The sequence below is a fragment of the Sminthopsis crassicaudata genome, chromosome 1 (assembly GCF_048593235.1).
Source record: "Sminthopsis crassicaudata isolate SCR6 chromosome 1, ASM4859323v1, whole genome shotgun sequence".
Classification (NCBI taxonomy): Eukaryota; Metazoa; Chordata; class Mammalia; order Dasyuromorphia; family Dasyuridae; genus Sminthopsis; species Sminthopsis crassicaudata.
This window is the reverse complement of record NC_133617.1, coordinates 624,767,121-624,787,844: the sequence shown is the minus strand read 5'-3', so window position 1 is coordinate 624,787,844 and position 20,724 is coordinate 624,767,121. Positions and strand designations below refer to the sequence as shown.

The 20,724-nt window shown below is 34.3% G+C and overlaps 1 protein-coding gene across 2 annotated transcripts in view; it reads right to left on the bottom strand.

Moving 5' to 3' along the window:
* Nucleotides 1-20,724, bottom strand: part of LMBRD2 (LMBR1 domain containing 2) — a 79,494-nt gene that overhangs the window by 32,540 nt on the left and 26,230 nt on the right. For both annotated transcript variants that reach the window (XM_074282654.1, XM_074282655.1), the window contains exons 2-6: nucleotides 15,292-15,521; nucleotides 15,001-15,095; nucleotides 14,126-14,221; nucleotides 12,869-13,036; nucleotides 11,235-11,445 (exon numbers count right to left, since the gene is read on the bottom strand). In XM_074282654.1, coding sequence (XP_074138755.1) covers nucleotides 11,235-11,445; nucleotides 12,869-13,036; nucleotides 14,126-14,221; nucleotides 15,001-15,095; nucleotides 15,292-15,465 — 744 coding nt within the window. In that variant the 5' untranslated portion in view covers nucleotides 15,466-15,521. The remainder of the gene's footprint in view (nucleotides 1-11,234; nucleotides 11,446-12,868; nucleotides 13,037-14,125; nucleotides 14,222-15,000; nucleotides 15,096-15,291; nucleotides 15,522-20,724) is intronic.

Below are 20,724 nucleotides of genomic sequence, written 5' to 3'. Positions count from 1 at the left end.
AGAAACTGGACTGGAAGTCTACAATACTTCTGGAATCAGTATTGTCTTTTTTATCCCTACCATAAACATCCTAGTTTAGTCCTGATTCTAATATCTTACTCTATAGTCTTTTGTCTAATCTTAAAACCTTATCTACTCTTCTAGTCTCAGTTCCCACTACTTCATAACAAGAATCCACTTCAGCCATGCTTAAGCCATTTCCTCTGTGTATTGCTTCTATCCTCATCCTAACTCATCTTTCAAAACACAGCTGAAATAGTAGCTTTCCATATCTTCCCTAGGCACCATAGTTGAAAATGATCCCTGTTTCTTTGCATTCCTGGTGCATATCTATAAAACAATGATCTCTATTGACACTTGTATGTAGTACACATCTTATATGTATTTCACTTCTTGTATGTATTACATACCTCCCTTTCTGTGTCTTGTACACCTTCATATCTGGCACATAGAGTAGTCAAATATTTCTTGTATGTTGTTTCAAATAAATTACATCTTCTAGTCTTCAACTATGAATTATACATGTATCTAAAAAACTTTATAAGATACTGATTTCTCATTATAAGCATACTCTGGTAGATATGCAAACATAAACAATATAAAAGTTGAATGTTTTTAGGATTCCATGATTTACAGGTATCCATTCTCACTACATTTACTGGTATAGACTACAAACTATATCTATCTTACTACAGAGGTACATTAACAGATCTATCCAACATACTGGAAGTCTCTTTATTTTAATATTTCACATGCGCCAAATGAGATATCTATCTGCTCTCTCTTGTTTTTATTACATGAATGAGTTTACCTCCATATCTGGCCAGGTGTAGTCATCACTCCTAAAATGTTATAGCCTACACAATCCCATTATTTTTTTTTTCCATTGTCCAACAGGCTTTGCAATGAGATTTCTTTAAAAAATAGCAAAGAAGTATCTTCTCTTTTTAAGTCATTCTTCATACAACAATCAAAATAATCTTCCTAAGGCCCTGATCTGACCTGATCACTTCTCAAAATTTCCTGAGTACTCTTCTACTCTCCATCAGAAACTACCATAGCTTGGTGATTAAGGCCCTTTGTGACATGTAGCCAAATTTCTATTCCAGTCTCATTTCTTCTACATTAGTATGCTTTACATATTTTATGTTTTTAAAAAATTGAATATATTGTTTCCTGCATTTGAAATTTCATATTTGTCCTAACTATACAAACTCAAACTCATAATCCATGTCTGGATTATATTCTCTTCTCAGTTCTTCAAGACTCTATGAGCTTCCCTAGTAGCTGGTTGCAGAGGTCTATTATCATGCCATGCCATCATCTACATTTTCCATTATTTCCATCTCCCCTTATTTTCTAGTAGAGCCATCTTTTGTAACAATGAATTAAAAAAAAAAAAGATTGGGGGGGAGAAAGGAGAAGAGAAAGTGATTCAGCTAAACTAACCAATATATCAAGAAAATATAACACTTCATGAAGTATCCACAATCCTCTCAACTTCAGAAATAGGTGCCTTTTCATATTTCTTCTCTGTATCATTATAATTTTGCTACATTCAATTTTCAACAACTTAGATTTCAAAAAGACCGGTACAGAAGATGAAAATAGGGAATAATCATGAAGAGAATAAGAACTCTACCAAAGTATAATCATGAAGAGAATAAGAACTCTACCAAAGTATAGAAAAATTCATTCAAGAGAACGTCAAGTGTTTAAAAATCCAAGGTTGTTGAAGAAAGTTTAAGACAACAAAGTATTTGTTAGCTAATTTAAAGAAAAAATAGAAGCTCAAAGTAAATGGTTAAAGAAAGCGAGCACACTGCTGTCAATTCTTGTCTTGTTTTAGCTTTCTGTCAAGCAAGACCTTTGGACTAAAAAGAAATAAGTAGTAAGTAAGACCAAGTAATAAAAGAGTTGATACTCAAAGTAAGAGCCTACAACCAACCTGCCTTGAATAAATCAAGTCATAAAGACTAAACGAATTATATACCCCAAATTACTAAAAGAATTGGTAGATGATCCTGATGCATCAGTCAATGAACTCTGAGAGGTCACTGAAGGGACAGAGCAAAACAGCAAACAGTGTAGAAGGTTCCCCCTCTGGAAATTCTTGCTAACAAATTTAAAACATGCATCAGACTAAATCTGGATGGAGAAATCCAGAAAGAATCAATTAGTCCTTTCTTTAGCACAGGTAGTCACAGGGAGACAGAGAGGAAGGTCTACACACACTGTAGAGTATTGTACCAAGGACACAGGTGCATTAAGCACTCCAGTTTTCAAGGCGATAAACTGGGGCAAAAGAGGACTCCAGACCCATATCAGGTGACTGTAATGGAGATAGGTGCCAACTGGCAGCTTTGCTGCTTAGTATGCAGTTCTAGGGCAAAATGGAAGGGGATTCAGGGATGGTGTTCCCAAGTAATGGAGCATGGGGTGGTATACAAACAAAAGGAATTAGTTTAGAAGTTGAAAGTAACAATGGTGATGAAGTTTAGAACCTAAGCTCATACTAGGTTAGCTTCTCCTTTCTAGAATTTGGCCCATCCTACAGAAAAATACCAAAGTCAGAAATCTCAGGGGAAACCTACAATTATGCTACTCTGAACAAAAAGAAATTTCCAGTTGGCTAATGAGGTGGAATCCAGCAGCATCTATTTTTTTTATTATAGCTTTTTATTTACAAGATATATGCATGGGTAATTTTTCAGCATTAACAATTGCAAAACCTTTTGTTCCAATTTTTCCTCTCCTTCCCCCAACTCGCTCCCCCAGATGGCAGGCAGACCAATACATGTTTTATATGTTAAAGTATATGTTAAATACAATATATGTATACATATCCATACAGTTATTCTGCTGCACAAGAAGAATTGGACTTTGAAATAATGTATAATTAACTTGTGAAGGAAATAAAAAATGCAGGCGGACAAAAACAGAGGTTTTAGAAATGCTATATAGTGGTTCATATTCATTTCCCAGAGTTCTTTCACTGCGTGTAGCTGGTTCTACTCATTATTGAACAAATGGAATTGATTTGGTTCATCTTAGTGTTGAAGAGAGCCACATTCATAAGATTTGATCATCATATAGCATTATTGTTGAAATATATAATGATCTCCTGGTCCCACTCACTTTACTCAGTATCAGTTCGTGTAAGTCTCTCCAGGCCTTTCTAAAATCATCCTGCTGGTCATTTCTTATAGAACAATAATATTCCATAACATTCATATACCACAATTTATTCAGCCATTCTCTAACTGATGGGCATACACTCAGTTTCCAGTTTCTGGGCACTACAAAGAGGGCTGCCACAAACATTTTTGCATGTACAGGTCCCTTTCCCTTCTTTAAGATTTCTTTGGGATATAAGCCCAGTAGTAACATTGCTGGATCAAAGAGTATGCACAGTTTGATAACTCTTTGAGCATAGTTCCAAATTGCTCCCCAGAATGGCTGGATGTATTCACAGTTCCACCAACAATGTATCAGTGTCCCAGTTTTCCCATATCCCCTCCAGCATTCATCATTATTTGTTCCTGTCATCTTAGCCAATCTCACAGGTGTGTAGTGATATCTCAGAGTTGTCTTAATTTGCATTTCTCTGATTAATAATGATTTGGAGAATCTTTTCATATGGCTAAAATAGTTCCAATTTCTTCATCTGAAAATTGTCTGTTCATATCCTTTGACCATTTATCAATTGGAGAATGGCTTGATTTCTTATATATTAGATTCAATTCTCTATATATTTTGGAAATGAGGCTTTTATCAGAACCTTTGACTGTTTTCCCAGTTTATTGTTTCCCCTCTTGTTAGGATTACTAAGTGAGAACTGAGGTTTTCTGGACAATTACAAGGTGAGAACTCAGGTTGACTTGATAGAGGGGGCAAGCTCATTGGCTGGGGTGGTTCTTCCCAGAAGCCCTTGCATTATCCCACGCCCATTCTCTGGGAGAATAAAAGAGAGGACTCTCAGAGAAAGAAGAAGACTCTGAATTGCATCAGGCTTGACGGGGCTCTCTGCAGGAAGGGAAGTCACTTCTTTGGACAAGAGTTAACAGCAACTGCCTGGAGACAACGGTTCGCTACAGGAAGAAGAATCTGTCTGAGAGATTTGAGTAGACACAGCAGATCTCTTCCCAGAGAGCGATCCAGCAGCTTCTGGAGACGACAGCTCGTCACAATTGGCGTCCACACGTGGGGCAAGGACTTTTGCTTATCCTGACAAGAGGAGCTAGACCAGACCTTCGCACCCTCTAATCTTGTCTGCATTAGTTTTATTTATATAAAAGCTTTTCAATTTGATATAATCAAGTTTTTGTATTTTGTGATCAATAATGATCTCTAGTTCTTCTTTGGTCACAAATTCCTTCCTCCTCCACAGGTCTGAGAGGTAAACTATACATGCTCTTCTAATTTATTTATAATCTCATTCTTTATGCCTAGATTATGAACCCATTTTAACCTATCTTGGTGTACAGTATTAAGTATAGGTCAATGCCTAGTCTCTGCCATGCTAATTTCCAATTTTCCCAGTACTTTTTGTCAAACAGTGAATTCTTATCCCAAAAGCTGGGGTCTTTGGATATGTCAAACACTAGATTATTAAGGTTATTGATGATTTTGTCCTTTGAACCTAACCTATTCCACTGATCAACTAGTCTATTTCTTAGCCAATACCAAATGGTTTTGGTGACTGCTGCTAGATTTAGATATGGTACAGCTAGGCCACCTTCATTTGATTTTTTTTTTCATTAGTTCCCCTGAAAGTCTTGACCTTTTGTTCTTCTAGATGAATTTTGTTGTTAATTTTTTTAGGTCATTAAACTAGTTCTTTGGGAATCTGATACCACTAAATAAATAGATTAGTTTAGGCAGTATTGTCATCTTTATTATATTTGGTTGACCTATCCAAGAGCACTTAATACTTTTCCAATTGGTTAGATCTGACTTTATTTGTGTGGAAAGTTTTTGTAGTTTTAGCACTATCTATTATTGCTCAGATTCAAACACAGAGTAGGAATTTGCAAAATTCAGATTAGGGTAAGGCAATAATCATGGTTTTGCTCTTTATCAGAACCCTTTGGAAGCCACTAGTGAAAAGTTAGCAGGTGATAAGGGGAGTCCAATTAGATAAGATCTAAGAGTTCTATTATACTCTAATTTTTAAAAATTAATCTTATTTTCCTTAGTTACATGTAAAACAAATTTTTTACATTTATTTTTAAAACTTCTAAGTTCCAGATTCTCTCCCTTCCGCCACAAGAACCCAATGAGAAGGCATATGCAAAGTTATGCGGAACATTTCCATAAAAGTCATATTGCAAAAGTAAACAAAGAGCTCCCTACCAAAAAAAAAAAAAAAAAACTCCTCAAGGAAAATAAAATTAAAAAAAAATAAAAAGGTATGCTTTAATCTGTCTTCAGACACAATTAGTTCTTTCTCTGGGGATGGATAGCACTTTTCAATTTAAGTCCTTCAGAGTAGTTTTAAATCACTGTATTGCTGAGAACAGCAAGGTCATTTCCAAGTGATGATCCACAACATTGCTACTAATTTTTACATAGTACATTTCACTTTGCTTGAGTTCATAGAGGAATTTCCAGGTTTTTCTGAGCGCATACAGCTCATCATTTCCCAGAGAATAAAGTATTCCATCATAATCACAAACCATAATTTATTCAGCTATTCCCCAATTGATGAGCATCTCCTTATGCTTCTCCTGAGTCCTATACTTGAAAATCAAATTTTCTATTCAATTCTGATCTTAATATAGATGTTTGAAAGATCTCTATTTTACTGAATATCCACCTTTCCCCCTAAAGGATTACACTCAGTTTTATTGGGCAAGTGATCCTAGCTCCTTTGCTCTTTGGAATATCATATTATAAGCACTCCAATCCTTTAAGGTAGAAGCTGCTAAATCTTGCGTTATCCTGACTGTGATTCCACTATACTTGAATTGTTTCTTTCTGGATGCTTGCAATATTTTCTCCTTGACCTAGGAGTCCCAGGATTTGACTATAATATTCCTTGTGATCTTGGGATCTCTTGCAAGAGGTGATTGATAGGTTTTTTTCAATTTCTATTTTACCCTCTAGTTCTAAAATATCAGGACAGTTTTTCTTGATAATTTCTTGAAAGATGATGTCTAGGTTGGCTTCCCCCCCCCCCCCCGAGGCTGGGGTTAAGTGACTTGCCCAGGGTCACACAGCTAGGAAGTGTTAAGTGTCTGAGACCATATTTGAACTCAGGTCCTCCTGAATTCAAGGCTGGTGCTCTATCCACTGCACACCTAGCTGACCCTGGCTTTTTTTTTTTTTATCATGGCTTTCAAGCAGACCAATAATTTTTAAGGTATTTCTCCAGGATCTATTTTCTAGCTCAGTTTTTAAAAATGTATATATATAATAGCTCTTTATTTTTCAAAATACATGCAAGGATAATTTTCAAAAGTCACCCTTGCAAAACCCTGTGTTCTAAATTTTTGTCCCTCCCTCCTTCCCCCAGACAGCAAGTAATCCAAATATAGGTTTAAACATGTGCAATTCTTCTAAATGTATTTCCAGGTTTATTATTCTGCACAAGAAAAATCAGATAAAAAGGGGAGAAAATGAGAAAGAAAAAAACAAGCAAGCACAATAAAGGAGAACACACTACGTTGTAATCTACATCCAGTCTTCCTTTCTCTGAATACAGATGCCTCTCTGCATCACAAGTCTATTGGAATTGGCCTGAATCAGTTTATTGTTCAAAAGAGTCAAGTCCATCACACTTGATCATCTTGCTGAGTTGTTTTTCCAATGAGACTGTTAAACACTGTTTTCTATTTTTTCATCCTTTTGGTTTTGTTTTATTGTTTCTTGATTTCGCATCAACTTCCATTTGCTCAGATTTAATTTTTAAGAAATTATTTTCCTCAGTGAGCTTTTGTACTTCCCTTTCCCATTTGGCCAATTTTGCTTTTTAAATCATTCTTCTCCACATTAGCTTTTTGTATTTCCTTTTGCATCATTCTCATTTCTCTTCCCAATTTCTTCTCTACCTTTCTTACTTGATATTCAAAATCACTTTTGGGCATTTCCATGCCCTGAGAAGACCAATTCTTATTTTTCTTGGAAGCTTTGGATATAGGAGCTTTGACTTTTTTATCTTCTTCTGAGTGTATTTTGATCTTTCTTGTCACCATAGTAACTTTCTATGGTCAGAATCCTTTTCTGTTATTTGCTCATTGTCCCAGCCTATTATTTGACTTTTAACTATTTGTTAAAGTAGGGCACTGCTTCCAGGGTGGAGGGCATAATGTCCCAATCCTCAAGAGTTTGTGCAGTTGTTCTCAGAGATCCTTCTAGCGACCTGTTTTCAATTTTTCCAAGATGCCATGATCCAAGAAGTGTATTTGAGTCACCACAAGCCCTTTTATCAGCCCTGGAACTGTGAGAAGGTTTTCTGCTCCACTGTGGTTCTAGTGTGCTAATGCAACAGAATCCTTTCTCACTGCAAGTAGAGACCTCCTTCTAACCAGTTTGACCATCTTACCATCTATGGGCTAAGACTTCTGGAAAGTGCTGCTACCACCACTACTACCAGTACTGCTGCCACCACCTCTGCTGCTGCCATTGTTGCCAATGCCGATTTAGTGGCTCCCAAAGCTTCCTCCTGGTTTGCTGGTTTTCCAGGGCCCTTTCACCCTAACAAGACAAATCTTTCCTGCTGCCCTTCCAAGTTGTCTTTGGTGTCTCAATCATGAGAGGTTTGGAAATCACCAATGGTGCCACTGATTCAGAGGCCCCAATAACTGTTCTGATTTACTAGAACTAGGGCTGGCTGGTGCAGCTTACACTAGGACTGCACTAGACTCCCACCCTGGTGCAACAGACCTTTCCTGCTGACCTTCTAAGTTGTCTTAAGCTGGAAAATTATTCCACTCTGATATTGAAATTTGTGGGTTCTGATGCTCTAAAATTGTTTAGTCATTATTTAAAAGAATTTGGAGAGGCTTGGGGGAAGAGTTCAGGTGAGTCCCTGCCTTTATCTTGGCTCCACTCGCTGTGCTTTGATCTTAAGAAAAGAATGGTAAGAGAAGGAAAGGAACACATGGGGCAATAGGGGAAAGAAGGTTAGGGAAAAATTGTCTCATATAATCAGAGTGGCACAAGTGGACATCTATACAAACAAGGAAGAGTGAGTTGGAGGAAGCAGCTGATACTTGGATCTCATGCTCATCTGAACTAGTTAAAAGAAGGAACAAACTTAAACACACACACACACAGAGTTGAAAATAGAAATAGTTTACTCAAAAGAGAAATAGCAAAGGAGAGAAAAGGTGAGGAACAAGTAGAAGAAGGATAGATTAAGGGAGGGATTAGCCCCAAATAAAACAAATTCTAAGGATATTTTAAAAATATATATGTAGCTTTTTTTGAGGTTGCAAAGAATGGGAATCCGAGAGAGTGGTTATATTACATAGTATACAAATATGACACAATATTATTATGCTGAAATCTTATTAGTATAATGACCAACCACAGAGTTCCAGAAGAATAAAGATCAGATTGCCTGACATGGATTCCTGGAAAAATTCTAGAAAATAGTTGAGAGATAATTAGTGATTAACTAGAAAAGGAAGTGATATTAACAAAAAGCAGCATGGCTTCATCAAGAACAAGTCATTCTAGACTTGGGTTCAATTCCTTCCACAAGATGCTGAGACCAGTAAATCAAAAAGATACTTTTACTTACATCTACACAAGGTATTTGATAGTGTCTTATGCTATTCTTGCCTTTTTTTTTTTTTTTTTTTTAAGAGGAAAGATGTGGCTTATATATACCAATCAGGTGAATGAAGAACTAGCTAAAATGACCAGATCCAAGTGTATAATGAACTGTTCAATGTTGGTCTCCAGAAGTTCCCCATAGATTAAAGAATCATAGTGAGATCTATGCTTTGTTCTGTGAGACTTACATTATTAGATAGAGGGATAGAGGCATAATAGGCATTCTTACCAAATTTTCAGATAGCACAAAGTTGGGAGGAATAATTAACATATTGGATGATGCTGGGAAGTACCTTCTCCCCTTTCCATACCCCCTCCCCCCAAAAAAAGTCTTGATGGGCTGGAACACTGGATCAAATCTTAAAAAGATGAAATTTTAAAATGTTATGTAAAATCTTACACTTAGATTCAAGAAATCATCTTTGCAAGTATAAGATAGAAGATCACTAGCCCCTACAATTAGTCCATAAATTTTTTTTTTAATGTAGATTGCAAGATAAATACTGTCATGTTAGCAGTATTACATGACAGACAAGAAAGCTAATGGAATCAGGCTACATTAAGAAAGACATAGAATCTGCCACCCTCACTAGAGGTCTCATCAAGAAAAACTGGCTAACTGAACTACATATCTATGACTTCACTTTTAATTGAATCTTTGAACTCAATGAAACTATCACCTCCATCATCTCTTCACATTATGTCTTATGTCAATGAAACTTACCAGGGCATTAACTTTCCTATTTGCTGATTCTGAGTATAAAGTTCACTAAAACTCCCTAACCTTAGCAGTTCACTGCCAAATTAAACGAAATTAAATCCATTCCGTTTAAAATCCAAGGAAAGCACTACATAAATTCTTTTACGCTACAGAAATATGAATTAATGCTTAATACTAGTGATTTTTGCTTAATACCAAATATTTGCAAACTATGCAAACCTATCTGAGAATATGCAAAATTACAAGTGAAAAAATAAAGCCAGAAAAATGAATGCTATATATGAACAGACTTCAGCACATTATTATCTATGACTTGCATGCAAGAAGTAGCATTAATTAGACATAACACCATGGAAAAACCCCCAGCAATTTTGATAAGATTTTGCACTAACAAAACAAATATAGTTAAAATTAAAAGGGAAAGAGTTATTTAACTGGGTAAAATTCTTTGCTGAAAGTTTCTTTGATAAAGCTCTCACTTACAAGGTGTGTATGAGGTATGTATGATTTAAATTATAAGAACCAAAGCCACTTGTCAATAAACAAAAGGTCCAAAGATACAAATAAGCAGTTTTCAAAGGAAAACTGCTTCAAATCACTAAATAATCAAAAAAATTAAAATTAAAACAATACTTGGCAAAGAAAACAAAAAAGAGAAAATGTTGGAGGGGCTCTGGGAAAACAGACACATTTGACATATTGTTGTTGGAGCTATAGTCATACTTGAAAACAATTTGGAATTCTGCCCCCCAAAATCATTGAACTGCATATTCTTTGGGCCCAGTGAGTGATACTACCAGGCCTATAACCCAAAGAGATTAAAGAAAGAGGAAAGGTACTTTTATATATATATATTGGTAGTGGCAAAGAATAGGAAATTAAGGAGAATATGCAACATTTGAGGAGTTGCAGAGGAGTAAGATGGTTTCAGAAAAACATAAGAAGATTTGTAAACCAAAATAAATTTATAAAAACACCCAGGAAAGATATATGAACTATGATCTACTATTCAGTAACCAGCCATAATTCCAGAGAGCAGATGCTGAAAAAATGCTCTCGAAAGAGAGGCGATAGACTTAAAATGTAGATTTTGGACATAGTTTTGGACATAACTAATATAATTTGTTTTGCCAGACTATGTATGTCTCCCAGTATTTGGAAGGGGAAGGTGGGAAAGATACAAATAAAAAACTATTAATTGAAATAAAGAAAAATAGAAGTTCAAAAAATTTCAAGAAATATATGGACTGGAACACTCAATGACATATATTACCTTAATTATCTGATCTCTTTCAGATTTCTGTGAGGAGCAAATAAAGAAGTGTGTTTTGCAAATCTTAAAGCACTACATGAATATCACTATTTTCATGATTATCTACCTACACAGCATTAGACAAATCATCTTTAAAATATCTGATATGAGCTTTTTTTTTTCTGTACCTTTTTCTTACACCTAAATTTTCTTCAATTATAAGGATGAGCTTTCCACTAGAGAGAATTTATTGGCTGTGTTGTCTGATAAGATTCAGTGGCCAACATGAACATACAACTAGAGGGCCAGGGACAAGGTATCTTGAAGGATTTCCCACCACCTAATTTTCAGAATTCTAAACTCCCCAGAATATAAATTTAAAAAAAAAAACAAAAAAAAACCTGGCATATTAAAAGCCATTTTCTCAATGTTTTCATAGACAGAAATGCTTACTATGATTCAAGAATTTCTACTTACTTCCATTATATCCTCTAAATTCTCTTCAGCATCTGCTTTCTCAGTCATCAGTTTGGCAGCCTTGAAATATGTCTTCATAAGTAGGTACCCTCTCTTAGCTCCATTCCAATGGGACCTAGGAATTTCCACCAAGCCATACCCCAACAATAAAACAAGGAGAAACAGGCCCCACGTATTGGCAGCAGCTATCCCAATTGTTTGAAGCTGATTCCTAAGAAAAAGAAATGACCAAATAATTATTTCTATAATTTCACTACTTGACTATGACAGATGAATGAATTAACATATATTTTAATACCATTCAAACATAGGTTTGAATACCACCTATGACAGAACTTGCTCCCCTTTTCAAAAGAAAGTTGTTTCTTTATTTCAGACTCTTTCTAATTATTCTAAATATTTTTTTAAACATTGAACCAAAAACAACATTTGTCTGAGATCCACACAATATTTTTTCACTTTATTTTTGGCAACAAAGCTAATATGAGAAGATATTTTACTTGACTTCATACTATATGATTGGTATCAAATTGCTCATCATGTCACAGCTCAATGGGTGAGGGAAGGGCTGAAGAGAAGAGAATTTGGAACTCAAAAAAACTTTTTTTTAAAGCAATTCAACAAACATATTTATGTTACCTGATCTCAACTGGACTCTTGATGCAGAAAAGCAATCATTTTACTCCATAATTCATTTGTTATTCCACTTTCTAAACTGGCTGTTTCAAACCCCGTGTTCTACTCAAGCCTTAAACAGCAGCCTTACCTTACACTCTCTACAAAGGACTTTTCTATACATTCTATTGAAAAAAAAATTTAAAGTTATATGCTATAAGATCTTACTTCTCCCCTTCTCATTTTCCATTGCTCAGACATCTTTCCCATCTCTTCTTTTTTCTCCCCTCTCAGATAAAGAGGTTGCTCTTATACTTAATCAAGACCAACTTCTCTACATGCACCTTTGTTCAAACCTCCTCCCCTATCTTAAAGATTTCTCCTATTATTTCTCACTCTCTCTTTTATCTTCAATCTCTCCCTGTCTCTTAGCTCCTTCCCTACTGCCTATAATCATATCTCATCCATTCTCCAAAAATTTTCACTTAATTCTATCATCTCAAGTTGTTATTCCATCTTTCTCTTCCCTTTAAACGCCTTGAGAAAGTCACCTATTTTTAAAAGTCTTTACTTCCTTTGCTTTTGAACTCTTCTAATTCTTCTGCAAGAGGGTTCCAAACATCATTTCAAGTGAATGGACATGTCTATTTTGGACAAATTTGACTGAAGAACTTTTATAACATCAAAGCATATTTGTAAATTAACATTAATGTGATTTAAATGTTAAGGACTTAAACTGGAATACTAGGAAAAACAATTTTCAACCAGGAAAATGAATCTAATAATTTAAAAAGCATATCTAAAAACATGTGTTTTAAGATAAAATGTATATTTTAAAATTAACATCATATTCTATGTAGACTTCTCTTTTATAAATCACTGAAAAGCACAATTTTATGTTTTTTTCCTATGAAATCTGTATTTATCTGATGCATAGAACACAAGGAAGTTTGGGGGCAAAAAAGGAACACAAACCTAAGAACACTTTTATTTCTTTTCTTAGTAAGTGGTATTCTTACCATTCTAAGTGCAAATTTGGATTTACAGCCACATAAATTAAAAATGCTCCAAAAATCAGCAAATAGGTGCCATAATAAATTGCATTCTCAATCAGGGCTGTTTTGATCTTTCCAGTAATGGAAAATCCTCCTGATCTTGCATATGATTGCATAAAAGGTAACAGGATCCTAAAATAAAAGGGGGAAAAAAAAAATCAAAGAGTACAACATTACTTAATTTCATCTTTTGGCTAAGTTTGTTACTATAATAAAATAATTATCATATTCTCAAATTAAGAGTTTAAGAGCATATCTAGAAGGCTTTGCACCCTTGTCTCTGCCAATACTAGCTCTGTGACCTTAAGCAAGTCAGTTAACTTCTCTTGAATCTCAGTTTCCTTATTTTTCCTATTCTATTTCTATCTAGCTTTTGACCTCTTCTAATTTTGACTTCTTCTATCTCACAGCTCATATCTGAAAACTAAATAAGATTAAATAAAAACAAGTGTAATGTGATCAATTGAAAATGACAAAGTATCATATAAAAGTAAGATATTATTAAATGCGAACAAGAACAACAACAACAACAACAAAAAATAATGGGATAGCATAACTATACTGGCCAATGGAATGTTGTTGTTTTTTTTTGAGAAAACACACTCAACATATTCCAAGTTTCAATTTTTAAAAAATATTTTTAATTAATAGCAGATATGTAATTTTCTTATGTTTACATACTAATCTGTATTTCAATACATTTAGGGCCTTAGAAATAATATAATTCCTCTCATAAAATGCTATTTTAGCAATAAATGCTACACATAAGGAGAGGCAATGTAGTATAATACATAAAGATCCACTATTAGAGCTGGGATGATCTGGATTCCAGCTTAACCTCTGATTACGTACTAGTTTTGTGACCATGAGCAAGTGACTCAACTTCTTATCCTTTTGGTAATTCCATTAAAACTTTAAGTTAAAGAACTAAATTACATATCTGTATAAGCAGGAATTTATACACTGGTAGTTCCCCACATCACCAAAGTAATAATTTAGCACTCCAAAAAGAAAAACTGAGACACATTTGGGTCCTAGCATGGAGTAGCAGCTACAATCATCACTGTGCTCAAATCAAAAATAATAAACTGAAAAACACTACGCAAATACTTAATAAATAACTTTTGCCATGCCATTAGTATTTGGCTAAATCCTAAAAAGGAAAATCTTATTGAACACTGGAGAGGGAAGAAGACAAAAGTAAAAACATTCGTTACCTACCATGTTAAAAACTGTGATGTCCAATATACAACACGCCAGAAAATTGGCATGATTCCATCAGGGATGTAGCTCCATGGCTTGAAACACGGATGTTTTCTGTTTAATGACACCATCACACACCACCCCCAGGACCCCAACAAAACAGTTAAAAGCTGCTCACAACTTAAGTCATAAATTTCATTTTCTACTATAAATTCTATTACAGTAACATTTCACAATCTTGCTTTAAGTGATTTCTTTAAACACTGACTTCACATTCAATGATAGTGTTTGAAAACTTAGTAAAAATAGCACGACAAAAAAGCTTTTTGTTCTAGAAAAGAATATAGTTTCAACCTGAAGTGCCTACCTTATTTTAATATTAGTTTCTGGAATGATGCTTTTGAAAATTATTACTTATAAACTTTTTAAAAGAGCCTCATGGTCAGAATACTGGAGACAATGTTGTAGTAGTTTTAAAATATTGAGTTTCAGGTACTTTTTAATAAATAAAACTACTTTTTAAAATACACAGATATATATGGCAAGATATATATATTTTTGGGCTAAAAAATATATAAATTCTTTCATTTGGAAGTTTTCTAGAAATTCAATTAATTTGTTTAGAATACTCTGGTTCACTTTGAAATTGTGTATTCATTCCACTGCTTTTGAATCTATAACATTCAGTTTCAGTAGGTGTAACGGAATAACTAATATATTGAAGAATGGACAAGTATCTAATGCCAAAATAGTACCTGGTACACTCAAATTAAAAAACATATCTATAGCTCTCCTTATGGAGAAAAACAAGTTTTACTATGAAAAAAGTTAGATGACATGATACTTTTTTAAATGGGTAAGCCATTTTTAGATTTTAAATTCAAAAGTATTACCCTGTAACAGGAGCAGCTGTAGAGTAAGATCCAGTTATGTTGTTATTTTCTGAAGGGCTAGAGTTGGCAGCTTGTTTGCATCTGTTGTATATTGTCTAAAATATTGAAAATACATTTGTCAAAAATGAAGACAAGTTAGAAAATAATCAAATTCAAACTATTTCATTAAAACTTATGTAAAACATCACACAATTTAGCTGGGGTTTTTTTATATGTATATCTTATACATATATACAAATAGATTTGTCAAAGTATACAAAACTGAGACACAAGGAAAATGTGAACTCTTACCGTACTAACATCCAAAGGCAGGATGAAGACTATGAGAAAGCAGAGATACCAAGCAAGTAGTGTTGCAACAATTACAAGTCTATGCTGTTTCTTAAAGTCTCCATATCGATGAAGTATTAATAAAGCCAGAAAAAAGACAAAAACAATCTCAAGTCCCAAAGCTGCACCGCTCATTATTATATGCTCACTCAGGTCAAGCAAGGTTACTCATCTGAAGATAATGACCATAACTGTAAAAAGGAGGGAAACAAAGGACAATATCAGCGAATAAAATATTATTCTTAATTATCAGCTCTTACTTTTAAGAACATTGAAAAATGTTTTAATATTTTCATTTTTAAGAATATTAATGCAAAATAGAGCCAAGCAGCCTTCCTGATAGTACTGAGACCTTTACTGTTTTAAAACCTAAAAAAAGAAGATTATTTCAATATTTGTTTGCCCAGGAAAATTCAAAACAATATCATTTTGATAGACCAATTCCACCTAAATTCCAATGATAAATTACAAACTTTAAAATAAAAGGCATGCCGAGTGAAATGAGCAGAACCAGGAGATCACTATACACTTCAACAACAATACTGTATGAAGATATATTCTGATTGAAGTGGATATGTTCAACATAAAGAAGATCCAACTCACTTCCAGTTGATCAATGATAGACAGAAACAACTACACCTAGAGAAGGAACACTGGGAATTGAATGTAAACTGTTAGCACGACTGTCTTTCTACCCAGGTTACTTATACCTTCCAAATCCAATTCTTATCGTGCAACAAGAAAATTGGATTTACACACACATATCGTATCTAGGTTATACTGTAACACATTTAATATGTATGGGATTGCCTGTCATCTAGGGGAGAGAGTAGAGGGAGGGAGGGGAAAATTTGGAAAAATGAATATAAGAGATAATGTTGTAAAAAAAAAATTACTCATGCATATTGTACTGTCAAAAAATTATAATTATAAAATTAATTTTAAAAAAATTTAAAAAAATAAAAGACAAAGTAATCTATACTTGATAAATGATCAAGTTTTTCCTCTCAACTAGTACATTCTAATGTTAATCCCTCAATTATTTGGGTTAAAGGTTTGGCAAAGTACTTTTCACCCATTATCTCATTTGGTCCTCACAGGAAGCCTATAAGATAACCTATAAGTAACCAACCTTATTTTTTTGAAGGCAGAAGGTAACAGTGGAAAGAATGCTGAATTTGGGAGGCAAGAGAGCCTTGGGTCTGACTCCCATTTCCCATACTTGTTCTGTGGAATCCGCTAAGTCACTTAAGGTCTCTGAGCTTCAATTTGCTCATCCCCAAAAATGAATTTCACAAATGACATCTGTAATACCTACTACTACAGAATTGTGAGGATCAACAAAACAAAGCAGTGAACATTTTAAAATGCTATGTAAAGCCACCTATTATTAAAATCATGCCATTTAATATATGACTGAGCCATTACCCAAAAGATGCATGGGCAAAAGACAATAGTTTTCAAAAACAAAAACAAAAAACAAATCCTACAAATTATTAACAACCACATAAAAGATTATTTCTGATCACCAATAAAAACAACTGTAAAGTTTCATTTCACACTAAGCAAAGGAGCAAAGATGATAAAGGTGGAAATAATCTATATGATGGAGACAGAAAGACTAATATGCTGTTGTGGAACTGTGCACTGGTTCAGCCACTCTGAAAACTAATTTGGAATTACACTAAGAAATTCTTGCAACATAGCATTTTCCCTTTTTGTTGTTTTTTGCTTGCATTTTGTTTTCTTTCTCATTTTTCTTCCTTTTTGATCTGATTTTTCTTGTGCAGTATGATAATTGTGGAGATATGTATACACATACATTAGATTTAACATGTTTTTCAACATGTTTAACATGTATTGGATTACCTGCCATCTATGGGAGGTGGGGGGAAGGGGAGAAAATTTGGAACACAAGGTTTCGCAAGGGTCAATATTTACCCATGTGTGTGTTTTGTAAATAGAAAACCTTAATTTAAAAAAAAAATCTGCATGGATAATTTCTTCCCCTTCCCCCCCCCCCTTCCCTAGATGGCAGATACTCCAATATATGTTAAACATTTTAAAATATTTGCTAAATCCAATATATGTATATATATTTATACAGTTATCTTGCTACACAAGAAAAATCGGATCAAGAAGGAATTTGGGAAAGAAAACAAAATGCACACAAACAACAACAAAGAGTGAAAACATGCATGTTTTGAAAAGAAAAAGCTTTAATTAAAAAAAAAAGAAAAATGTACTGGATATATCGGGGGAAAGGGGAAAGGGGGAAGGACAAAAGTCACAAATAAAACTCGAATATAAAAACTATAAATAAAACATCTTATTAAAACCATCTGACTAAAACAGTAGGGAATCAAATATTTTTTCAAAGTAGATATAATCATAAATACTTCCAAGTGAAAAATGGGTTAGTTTTTCTTAGCTTGGTTCTGCCATAGTCTAAACATACAAATCTCCCCCCTTTAAACTTATCACCTATCAAAATGCATCAATTATTTTATGACTGGGGTAAAGATCAGCCAGGTACTAAGTTTTTTTAGGAAAAAAATTAAAGTCTTATGACCAAGAAGCTGATATACAACAGCAAGAAGGATATCGGACAAGGTAATAAAAAGGATCTATCAAACCTGAAAGAATGAGATACTGCCAAGAACTGGCAACAATGGCTCAATGTGTTAGGGAGTGGTGAGGACTGGAGAGGATGGCAAGAGGTGAATTATCTTCTAGAAAGTCAGTTTTCTATAAATTAAAAAATGGAAAGTGAAAGATGAAGATATTTAGAATGAGGGAAACTGAAGATGGAAAATAAATTCAGGGTTCCTGGGAGTGAGGAGACTGATGGCTGGGGAGGGTGTGAGTTAAGCCAGACAGAGACTTTCTCCACTGACAGAAACTCTGAATCAGAGGGACTGAGAACCCAGATATAAATACTTGTGAGATACTCATAGGCCAGGGTAAATTGATCAGAGTACTTGGCTGATAAGTAAGTAGCTGAGAAAGTAAAATACTGTCTGTCTCTCTCTGTCACAATTCTTATATGGGAGTCATAAGGATCGCTGGTAATAGCTGTCAGAATGTATGGTATGAAAGAGGCCTCATTCTTTTTGAGGTAGCCTCTTTACTCTTCTAAACTACACCACACCTATCCTAGATGGCTAAGACAATAGCAGTGGTGGAAAGGATGATGACCATTCTCTCCTTTGACTGTGGTCCTTACTTCTTGGATTATAAAGAGAAGGAAAGGAGAAAAGGAGAATTACTGGTTAAACAGTTTCTGTCTCCAGGGAAGGTAGAATAAGAATAGGCACCATGTCTATAGTTCCCTAAGGTATATGGGAAACCTAAGTGAATGAAGTCAATTCCAGCTGAATCACGACAATTTCACTATTCCATTTCTCTCCATCACAACTCCTGTGAAAAGCTTGGGATACGGCAGGTGTGCTTTTTCTCTTTCCTACCCTCCCAACAATTTCTTCCAGGGGCTGGGTTCTTATGATTACAGAAGCCATTCCTTACCATTTATGGTTTTCTTTTGGGAAGAATTCTCAGACAGAAGAACTAAGGCTTTTTTTTAAATAGTATTTTATTTTTCCAAATATATGAAAAGAGTTTTCAACATTTAGTTTTGCAAAACTTTGTGTTTCAAATTTTTCTTCTCTCTCCCTCCCGCTGTCCTCCCCAATATACCAAGAAATTTGATATAGAGTAAATATGCAATTCTTCTAAACATATTTCCATATTCATTATGCTGCACAAGAAAAATCAGATCAAAAGAGAAAAAAAGGAGAAAAAAACAAGCAAACAAACAATAACAAAAGATGGAAATACTATGCTTTGATACACATTCAGTCTCTACAATTCTTCTTGGGATGTGGATGATACTTTCCATCATAAATCTATTTTGGAATTTCCTTGAATCACCTCATGGTTGAAAACAGCCGAGTCCCATAGACCGACATCTCACAACTCACACCAAAATAAAATCAAAATGGGTACATGATTGAGGCACAAAGAATGATACCATAAACAAATTAGGAGAACGAGGAATAATTTACCCAATGAATCTTTGGAGAAGGGAGGAATTTATGACCAAAGAAGACCTAGAGAACATTATAAAAGACAAAATAGACAACTTTTTTTACATTAAAATTTTTGCACAAACAAAACCAAAAGAAAAATAATTTAAAGGCAAGTAAAAAGCTGGGGAAATTTTTTCTACAGCCAGAGTTTCTGATAAAGTTCTCATTTCTAAAATATATAAAGAACAGTATCAAATATATAATAGAAGACATTCCTCAACTGAGACATGAGGAATTTTCTCAGATAATGATATTTAGGACATCTTATAATCATATGAAAAAATGCTCTAAGTCACTATTTTTTTATTAAAGCTTATTTTCAAACCATATCCATGGATAATTTTCAACATTCACCCTTGCAAAACCTTGTGTTCCAATTTTTTCCCTCACTTCCTTTCACTTCCTCCCCTAGACAGCAAATAATTCAATATATGTTAAACATGTGCAATTATTCTATACATATTTCTACAATTATCATGTTGCACAGTAAAGATCAAAAATGAAAACAAAATGCAAGCAAACAACAACAAAAAAAGTGAAAAATACTATGCTGTGATCCACCTTCAGTTCCCATAGTCCTCCTCTCTGGGTGTAGATGGCTCTCTTCATCACAAGACCAATGGAACTGGCCTGAATCATCTCACTGTTGACCACGTCCATCAGAACAGATCATCATAGAATCTTGTTGTTGCCATGTACAATGATCTCCTGGTTCTGCTCACTTAATTTAGCATCAATTTATGTAAATCTCTTCAGGCCTTTCTGAAATCATCCTGCTGATCATTTCTTGTAGAACAATAATATTTCATAACATTCATATACCATAATTTATTCAGCCATTCTCCACCTGAAGGGCAGACATGAAGGTTCCAGTTCACTCCACCAATAATGTATCAGTGTTCCAGTTTTCCCACAACTTCTCCAACATTCGTCATTAACTTTTTCTGGCATCTTAGCCAATCTGAGAGGTATATAGTGGTGCCTCAGAGTTGTCTTAATTAGCATTTCCCTGATCAATAGTGATTTAGAGCACCTTTTCATATAACTAGAAATGGTTTCAATCTCTTCATCTGAAAATTGTTCATTTCCGTTGATCATTTATCAATTGGAGAATGGCTTGAATACTTATAAATGAGTCAATTCTCTATATATTTTACAAATGAGGACTTGATCAGAACCCTTGAATTAAATAAGATGGCATATAATATTATTGTTCAATTAAAAAATGATGAACAAGTTGATTTTAAAAAGGCCTAGAAGGATTTACATGAATAGATGCTGAGTGAAAATAAGCAGAACCAGGAAT